The 9778-nt window shown below is 56.0% G+C and overlaps 1 protein-coding gene across 3 annotated transcripts; it reads right to left on the bottom strand.

Moving 5' to 3' along the window:
* Positions 1-4302: 4302 nt before the first annotated feature.
* ACTB (actin beta) lies at positions 4303-9226 on the bottom strand. 3 transcript variants are annotated; one of them, XM_027683752.1, is made up of 6 exons: positions 9136-9226; positions 7418-7546; positions 6869-7108; positions 5904-6342; positions 5414-5595; positions 4303-5051 (listed from the first exon to the last, which is right to left on the bottom strand). In XM_027683752.1, exons 2-6 carry the CDS (start codon positions 7538-7540, stop codon positions 4908-4910), a joined length of 1128 nt encoding a protein of 375 aa, XP_027539553.1. In that variant the 5' UTR covers positions 7541-7546; positions 9136-9226; the 3' UTR covers positions 4303-4907. The 3 variants fall into 3 exon arrangements, with proteins under 3 accessions (XP_027539553.1, XP_027539554.1, XP_027539555.1); XM_027683753.1 differs by lacking the exon at positions 9136-9226 and adding an exon at positions 8888-8951; XM_027683754.1 differs by lacking the exon at positions 9136-9226 and adding an exon at positions 8810-8917.
* Positions 9227-9778: the final 552 nt, after the last annotated feature.

The raw sequence follows: 9778 nt of genomic DNA, 5'->3' as shown, positions 1-9778 counted from the left end.
CAAAGGAAGATGAATAAGTTGCTATTTTCTTCCTGCTTGATTGTTGCCATTTAAGGCCATGAATTACATTAGAGGTTAATTGGGGGTTTCACTTAGAAATAGCAAGTGCCTCAAGTCTTGATTATGTATTTTGCTTCTAGGCCTATGAGAGGGGTCTGGAGTCAAAGAGGAAAACCTCTCTTAACCTTTAGATGAGGGAGAGCCTCAGTAAGAGGATCTGTACCTGCTTTGTTTGTCATGTGTTTCACTTAAATAAAAGGTAATGACAAGTTAAATGTGAAGGCCCTTCAGTCAAGACCAGCTCGTTTGACATCTGGGAAAAATACCAGCCTACCATATTTGCAGTCATCAGGGAAAGCAGAGACCAGGGTGGAGGAGAGCTGCATTTCCAATGCAAATTATAAATAAAATCATCAGGGAGTCCCAAAGGCAGAGTAAAGGCCCTGCCCAGAGAGCCAGGGTGGCTGGAACAGCTGGAATTAGGAGTAGCCACAGGTTCCCTCCAGCCCTGGGGCATACATGGACCAGACACCAGCTGACAACCCCAAATAAGAACTGGGAACAGAGATAGGTGTAAGAACCTCTTGAGGAGAAACCAGGCTTTGTAAGAGGAGCTGCATCTGAACTTGTGATCCACCAAATAATCGAACCGTGTACTGGTGCAGATAAGACATGGAGGTTGAACATGAGGAGGTAGCAGGGGATAAAGGAGGAAGGAAATGAACAACTACACTGAACTCTGGCATTTCTCTTGATGGCCCTGGGAGGTGGCCAGACAGAGTGAGGAGAAACCCTCCCTGCTGTGCCTCACTTCAGGAATGCTCTTCTCCATGTGGGCACCTGGGAGCCTGCTGTGAGGTTGGGTTCTGTTCAGGGCTGGGCCATCTCAGGGCAAACTTTGGTCATCTTACAACTAATACAAGTTTTCTCAGCCCAAGGAAGGCAGGCACATACCATGCCGTCCTAGTCCAGGTAGGCAAAAATTAGTACCAGTGTCAAGATATTTTGCTCTGTATAAAGCAAAATCTCTTAACTGTTCAAGGCCAGACTGACCTGGGGATTTTATATTTTTACCTCTGAAAAGTCTTGCTTCAGTTCTCTCTTCTGATTCCTAAGACTGATACAACCTGGACATATTTTTGACAGCATGACTAAAGCCCAGCTGGACTGCAGCAGCCAGAACACTTGGTATGCTTGGGTGGAGTGCTAGCTCCACTGCTGGAAGTGATTCTCAATCCTTGATACGGTTTAATACTGTAAGGCCTGCTAAAGTGGATTATAGATGAGTATAATGCAAGTCAGGGCAGGCTCCAGGTCAGCAATCCTGCAAGGAACAACTTCAGAGACCAGGACTGCTCCTGCCCCAAGCACAGCCCATACCACAGTCCCATCCCTGACCTGGTACCTCAGAAAGGCCATTTTCTGAAGGTGATGTTTTGCACCTTCTGAGGGGACTTCTACAAGGAGGCCAGTGTAGTTTCAATGCTCTGGGATTTCCTGGGACTTTTGCATGCAGCCAGCTGGCACCTGTTCTAGAGGAGCACATGCTCACTAACGAGAGAACAGGACCCTCCCCGTTCAGGGACCGTTTCTGGTCAACTGTCCCTGACATAGCTGAGAGACAATGAGGCCCTTCAGGGCTAAATCCCGAGAGCTGCAACCATCTCCTTTGCCAAGGACATCACTAATTCCCAGCGGTGGCTTGATTCCATAAGCGGCTCAGTGAGGTGACTTTCCAGGTCACCAGCTAATTGCAGGTGAAGTGCCAGTGACTGTCTCCAGCAGGATCGAAAGTTGGGAGCTCTGAGGGAAGGAAGGACATAAAACGTGTTTGCTCAGCTCCCTTGAGCTGAGCCATCACTCCTGGGGCAGCTACAGGGAGGCAGGAAAGGGCTGGGTGGCTTGCAAGGATCTACAGCCGAGTCCTGCCGTGTCTGCAGCCTGAGGAATCCTGGAATGTCATCATGGTTGAGCCAGACAGGGGGACGCGCTCAGGCCGGCCCGTGGGTGGACTTATTAAACCTCCTGGTCTCCCCACAACCCCTGGCTATTTTTGTGCTGGAGAGGAGGAGGAGGTAGCCAGGGCACTGATTATTCCCTACACGTCTTCTCCTTTGAGTCTAGCATGGCTAGAGCCAGGCCATGGCTAAACCAACTCCTCTGCTGCCCTTCCTGACAGGCCTCTTGGCATTTCCCCACCTCTGTGAAACAGCAAAGGGAGAATCGAAACTTGATGACAGAAACTACAGTTAAAAAAATCCCCCTCTTCCAGCGCCTGATGTTCCTGAGAGGAAATCACTCGGGGCTCTCCCCTGCTCGCCGGAGTCGGGAGCAGTGAGTAATGCTCCAGTGGTCCCTGCCCGGCACCACATTCTTTTCTCCAGCATGTAATGGCCCAGAGGAGGGATAAACAGAGTCTTGGCCTCATGCTGGAGAGGAAGGGCTGTGGAAGGCTCTGCCTCATTTTACTGGGGAGCTGGTTGCCCAAAACAGCAAGTGAAATGGGAAGAAGGGAGAAAAAACCCTGCAAAGTGTTAACTAACAGCAAACCTCAGCCGGCTCTGGAGCAGAAAAATCGTCCTGGCTGCCCTGCATCCGACAGCTCTGCACCAGCCCAGCGCTCGCCCTCTCCCTGTGCTCACACCTCTGCCCACCTGAGCTGCTCTCGGCCCCCAGCATTTTGTTGCTCTATAGTTTCTCACCATCATCTCTTCTGTTCTTTGTGTCTCAGCACATTTTCCCACAGTGATCAGTGACCATTTCAGACAGGGCTGAAGAAAGGCACCCCATTTCCCTATTACTGTCATCTCGTCTTGCCTCCTGGCCTTTTTCCTGCCCCGCTCCTACCAGCTCCCTCCCCAGGAGCTGCTATTGCCTCCTCCTCACCCCATTTCCCCAAGACCTCAGGTTATAAGCCCAGTTTGGGCCTTGCTCCACCCTGTTTTACCTTCTCTGTTGCAAACTGGTGCTTCCAGTAACTTGTCAGCTCAGCCCAGTGTCTGTACCTCCAGCCCTGCCAGGCTCCCACTGCACCCGGGAGGGAGGCTGGGGAAATGAAGGGCAGAAACCAGCAGGTCCACCCTGAGTACAGCATGAGACCAGAGCAGGAGCAGGCCAGGCAGAGAATTAAAGAGACACCAGAGCCTGTTCCCTGCCTTTCATCTGCTGGAAGCATGACACAATCACAGTCATTAGCTCTTCAAAGGCAGGCAGGCTGGTGGAGCCTTGGGAAGCCAGCACACCTGAGAGCAACGCTCCCAGGTCTGCCCAAGCTGGCAATGCACAGTGTCACCTGGCTCGGCTCTCCCTGGTCCTGATCCAGCAGCCTCCATCCTCTTTGTCTCCTTTCCACAGCAGGGGCTCCAGCCCTAGGGACTCCTGGACTTTGCTCAGCTTTGAGAGGGTACCCCCGTGCAGTTGCTCTCTTCCATGAAGCCAGAGTCTGAAGTTGATGGAACAAGGCTGAAGCATCACAGAAGGTTCAGAAGCCCAGAAGATGGGGTCAGAGCCAAGAATCCATGCAAACCTTTCTGGCAGAGGTTGGGCTGGAAGCAGGTACCTGCACTGCCCTCAGCAAGTTCTGGAGTTGTAGGTGTCATGCACCCTGCCAGAACTTCCTCCCTCCTCCCTGCACTTTTTTCCCAGCCCCACCCATGTAACACCCCAGTGGCCCTGCTCTCTGAAGCCAAATTTTTTCCACTTCACAGGAGACTTTCTCTTGCTCTCGCCTGAAAGCTGCTCCACCTAGCCAGCACCCTGCAAGAGCATGAGTCTCCCAGCCTGAAGCCAGGCCTCCCCTCCCAGGGCAAACCAGCAGGACAGACAAGCTTTGACACCTGGAGCAGGGTGAAGATGGGATACTGTCCCACATGAGGCTGCAGAATACTCAAAGGAGCCTTGGCTTAGGGACAAGGCAGCTGCTCTGGCAGTTATAGCATTCCCCACACCCCACTTGCTTCCATCAGTCAAAAGCTAGACATACAAGTGAGGAGACATATACAGAGCAGCATTTGGGAAGGTGCAGCTGGATCCCTGCTAAACCCAGCTCTTCTGACAGCTCCCTGTTACACACACGGTCAGTATCTGGAAAGCTCCAGCCCAAGGCAGCCTTGGAGACCCACAGGTTTGGCAGGCTCAGCTCTACCCCCACCCCCATATCACCAAGAGCCACCTGCCTTGTGCCCTGCAGCACCAGCATCCCTCCAGCCCGATAGCAGAGCTGTGCAGCCTGGCAGGGCAAGATCAGAGTAGGGAGCAACTGTCAAGAAAGCGCATGAAAAGAAAAGGAACAACCAACACCAGTCAAGCCTCTATGGTGTGCACTTTTATTTGAACTGGTCTTAAGTCAGTGTACAGGTAGCCCCTCCCTCCCCCCACATACCGGCCCTTCTCGGCCCTGCAGGGGGACTGTAAAGCCTTCATTCCCATCTATCACTGGGGAACACAGCCTGCTTGCTTGACAAATCAAAGAGAAAAAGGATCAAGTGTGTTTTGTTTTTAAGGCGGAAAGATACAAAAAGACACTTGTTGGGTTACATAATTTACAGACAAGCAATTATAACCTAACACCAGTAACTGGCATCGGCTCCCTCCGAGCTGGGCTGTTGCCTTCACAGAGGCGAGTAACTTCCTGTAACAATGCATTATAACAATATTTGGAATGACTATTAAAAAAAGAAACAAATGTACAATCAAAGTCCTCAGATGCATTGTAGAACTTTGGGGGCGTTCGCTCCAACATGTTTTGTTTTTAAGACTGCTGCTGACACCTTCACCATTCCAGTTTTTTAATCCTGAGTCAAGCGCCAAAAAAAAAACAAATAAAGCCATGCCAATCTCGTCTTGTTTTATGCGCATTTATGGGTTTTGTTTCATCACAAGGGTGTGGGTGTTGGTAACAGTCCGGTTTAGAAGCATTTGCGGTGGACAATGGAGGGTCCGGATTCATCATACTCCTGCTTGCTGATCCACATCTGCTGGAAGGTGGACAGGGAGGCCAGGATGGAGCCTCCGATCCAGACAGAGTATTTGCGCTCAGGTGGGGCAATGATCTGCAGGGAAGAGGAGGAACCAGTCAGACACAGCATCACACTACACCCACAGCCCACACAGCCCTGCAAGGCAGAGCTGCCTAACTCCCTTATCTAGCCGTGGCAAAGATACCATGAAGTCCAAACAGGATCAAGACACAATCTCACATCCCCACCTCCCTCCTTTGCAGCCAGTCTTTACACTAATCCCATTATTCAGATGGTTGGATGAGTGCCATCCTGTCCAGACCCAAGGCCATTAAGGCTGCACCAGACACAGACACTTCCTATCTTTTCTAGCAGGAGTTTAGCTTATCCCCCTGCACCCACCCTGTGTTTCAGCCTAGAAGGGGTGCTGAGATGTTCCCACAACTCCATCCTACCTTGATTTTCATTGTGCTGGGTGCCAGGGCTGTGATCTCCTTCTGCATCCTGTCAGCAATGCCAGGGTACATTGTGGTACCACCAGACAGCACTGTGTTGGCATAGAGGTCCTTACGGATATCCACATCACACTTCATGATGGAGTTGAAGGTAGTTTCATGGATGCCACAGGACTCCATACCTGTGAGGAAAAAGCAGTCTCAAGTCAGCAAGGGCTAAGACACAGCCAAGGTAAGCCTGAGAAGCTACTATGGGCAACCAGGGGACCAGCAGCTCCTCCAGCAGGAAGGCACTACAGAGCCATGGCTCCTGCTCGATTCTCCCAAATCCCTCCAACAGCTTTAGGGAAGTGAGGCTGACTGGTGTGACAGCATAAACCTTGCTACAGACAAGCAGTAATATGGTACCTCACTGCCATGGTCTCCAGGTCACCCTTCACATAAGGAACACTGGGGGGCACAAGGTATATCCTACAGGAGTTGGACTTACCCAAGAAAGATGGCTGGAAGAGGGCCTCAGGGCACCTGAACCTCTCATTGCCAATGGTGATGACCTGGCCATCAGGGAGTTCATAGCTCTTCTCCAGGGAAGAGCTAGAGGCAGCTGTGGCCATCTCCTGCTCAAAATCCAGGGCGACGTAGCACAGCTTCTCCTTGATGTCACGCACAATTTCTCTCTCGGCTGTGGTGGTGAAGCTGTAGCCTCTCTCTGTCAAGATCTTCATGAGGTAGTCCGTCAGGTCACGGCCAGCCAGATCCAGACGGAGGATGGCATGGGGGAGGGCATAGCCTTCATAGATGGGCACAGTGTGGGTAACACCATCACCAGAGTCCATCACAATACCAGTGGTACGACCAGAGGCATACAGGGACAACACAGCCTGGATGGCTACATACATGGCTGGGGTGTTGAAGGTCTCGAACATGATCTAGGAAAAGAAAAGAAAGGGTTGAGTCAACAGCAAAGCCCCCCCTCAGTTCTTGCTACAAGTCTATACCGAGTCCATGCAAGTAGTTTTACTTTTGCCCCTAGATAAGAGAGATCTCTCCACTCCCCCTCAAAGTCCATGCTTATCTCACCTGTTCCCCACCCACACCTGCCAGGTCAGAGCCTGAGCAGGGACACCACCACCAGAGCCATCTCTATGCCACAGCAAGGAACAAATGCCAAGTAAACTACAGTACAGTCACTCAAGGCTGTAAATGGATTAGTGTGCCTAGTCAGAAACAGCAGTTAGACAAGTTGCTAGTTCAGTCTCAGAGAAAGCCAGCTTAGAAGAGCAAACAAAACCTGTCAAGGTCCAGCAAAGAGGAGACTCAGGTCAGGAAAGGAAAACCCTGTGAAGATGGCAAAAAGGGAGAATAGTGGTGAAGGAGGAGAGAGGACAACATGGAAGAGGAGAGCTGGCCTGCAGCAACATCTGCTGTAGCTCCAAGCTCCAAAGTTCTACATACCTGTGTCATCTTCTCTCTGTTGGCTTTGGGGTTCAGGGGAGCCTCTGTGAGCAGCACAGGGTGCTCCTCGGGGGCTACTCTCAGCTCATTGTAGAAAGTGTGGTGCCAGATCTTCTCCATGTCATCCCAGTTGGTGACAATACCGTGTTCAATGGGGTACTTCAGGGTCAGAATACCTCTTTTGCTCTGGGCTTCATCACCAACGTAGCTGTCTTTCTGGCCCATACCAACCATCACACCCTGCACAAGAAAGACGATGCATTAAATACAGCTGAAGGAAGAGCCCAGCTGGGTGAATAACCTGCTTTACCCAAAGCCAAGTCTCCAATTACTGTCCCTATTCTATCAGGAAAGGCATTTGGCCAGCTGCTCCAATACACACTGCACAAAGGCTCTGCAGGAGGCTGCATTCCCCACCAGCTGTGCTGCAGCACAGAAGCCTCTAATGGTATAAAACCAAATAGAAGGGCTTCTTGCTCTTGTGAAAGGCAACTACTTCCACCAAAAACTGCTCATTTTTGTCGGGTAACAAGCAACCCAGCCACCTACCTGATGTCTGGGGCGACCCACGATGGATGGGAAGACAGCACGGGGGGCATCGTCCCCGGCGAAACCGGCCTTGCACATACCGGAACCATTGTCAACAACGAGCGCGGCAATATCATCATCCATGGCTGGCTGCAGGAGGAGAGGAAAGCAGGAGACATGAGCATCCCCCGTCACACACCGAGCCCCGTCCCCACGGCTGCGGGCGGGAAGCGAAGGCGATGCCGCCAAGGCCTTCCCCACCCATTTCCTTCCTGCCGGCGCAGCTCCGCTTCGCTCGGCGCCCGCTAGAGGGGGCGACGCCTCCCAGATTTCGGCGCTGCGCGGATTTGGGACAAAGGAAGTCCCTGCGCCCTCTCGCATTATTACCATAAAAGGCAATGGATGGAGCACCGAGCCTCGCCCGCTACCGGCTTTCAGGGGGGACGGCGGCGGCCACACCCCGGGCGTGGCTGCCACACCCCAGCGCCCGCCGTGTGCCGGACAGCGGGGCTCGACGCCTCCGCGCAGCGCCGGGGGTCACGCCCGATGCTCGTCCCAGCACCCCGCTGTGTGCCGGCCAGTGAGGTTAAACACCTCCGTGCAGACCCAGGGGTCACTCGGTGCTTTTAGCAGTGCCTCGCCATGTGCCAGGCACAGGCAATGAGGTTTGACGCCCCCGCACAGCCCCGGGGGTCACGCCCTGTGCTCATCCCAGCACCCCACCCTGTGCCAACCGGCGGGGCTCGACACCTCCACCCAGCCCCGGGGGTCACACGATGCTTGTCCCGGTGCCCCACCATATGTCAGGCGCAGCCAGCGGGGCTCGATGTCCCTACACAGCCCCGGGGGTCACACGCGGCGCTGCCTTGGCAGCCCCCAAAGCTTTAACACGCCACTAATAAGGAACCGCAGCAAGACAAACGTTGGCCACCACGCCCAGCCCACCAGCCAAGCGTGACCGGGGCTCTGCCCCATCAACCGGCGGCACCACGGGCGGGATTAGCGCCAGGGAGCCAGAGTCTTATGCAATTGCCGCCCGCCCAGGCTCAGCCCCAGCGGCTTCGGCCGCGCCGGTGTAATCCGGTGTCGGGGGGGCGGCGGCAGCTGCCGCACATGTGCCGCCCCGCACGGGCAGCCTGGGAAGTGTAGTCGGTGCCGGAGCAGGTACCCTGCCCGCACCACGGCTCCGGGTACACCGGGGGGGTCCCCCTGCGCCCCCCAACCCCGCATTGTTCCGATCCACAGCCTCGCCCCGCACAGGGGCTGCCACCCCCACCCCTTCCCTACAAGCAGCAGCCACCGGGGCTGCCCGCATGTGTGGGGTGGGGGGGCCGCGCCCCTCCCCACCGGGGACAACGCCCCCGGGTCCCGAGCCCCCCGCTGGTGGCTCCCGAAGCAGACAAAGCCCCGCACACCGCGTCCTCTCCGCCGCTGGCGGGACACAACAGCCGAGCCGCCCGCTCCCCCCGGCCCCACGAGCAATCCTCTTACGAGGCGGATTAGCCCCACGGGTGGCAGGGGCGCGATCCCCCCGCGAGCATCACAGCCCGTTAAACGGCAAACTGCGCCTATAGCCCTTAAAATACGGCAGCGCGCTGCAGGGCCATCACCCCGCACAGCGCACAAAGGGCGCGCCGCTGTCCCGACAGCCCCAATCACACCGATAATAATAACAACAATATCGAGTTATTACTGATCTCGCTGCTGTTCTACCCACGCTGCGGCGGTGCCGCTCTCACCTTTGTGGAGTGGCGCGGTCTGAGCCGGGGCGGGCGCGAGGCGGCGGCGGGAGCGGGGCGCGCGCGCGGTGAGGGCAGGCAGAGCTCGCGGCGGCTCCCGCCCGCCGCCCGCGCGCGCCTTATATCCGGGCCGCCGCCGCCGCCGCCTCGCCATAAAAGGAAACTTTCGGAGAGCGCCGCTCCCATTGGTCCCGGCCCGGCCACGCCCGCCGCGCCGCGCCCCGCCCCCGCCGCGCGCGCCCGGCAGCGCCCCCCGCCCCGCCATGAGGGGAAGTATCGGGGGGAGGGGGAGCCGAGGCGAATCGGGGTGGGGGGCGCAGCCCCCCGGGTGTCGCCGTGATGGTTTGGGAACGGGGCTGTTGTCTCGCGCTCGCCCCCGCGCTCGCCCCGCTCCGCGGTTCGCGCCGCTCCGGTGCCCCCTTGCAGCCCCCCCACCCCAGCCCTCGCACAAAGCCCCGCGGGTGGGGAGGGTCCCGGCCCGTTCGCCCCCCCCGGGTTTGTGCGGGAGCGGGGAGTTTGCAGCCCCCCGAGAGGGATGGGGGTACCCCGGGGTGCAGGTGTGGTGCAGGACCCCGGGGGTGCTGCCTGTCCCTGCCTGCAGCGCTGCCTGCGCGGGGCACGTGGAGCGCCCGTCACCTGCACC

Source organism: Neopelma chrysocephalum, unplaced genomic scaffold, assembly GCF_003984885.1.
Source record: "Neopelma chrysocephalum unplaced genomic scaffold, ASM398488v2 Primary Assembly neopelma1_65, whole genome shotgun sequence".
NCBI classification, from domain to species: Eukaryota; Metazoa; Chordata; class Aves; order Passeriformes; family Pipridae; genus Neopelma; species Neopelma chrysocephalum.
This window is presented reverse-complemented; position numbering and strand designations above follow the sequence as displayed.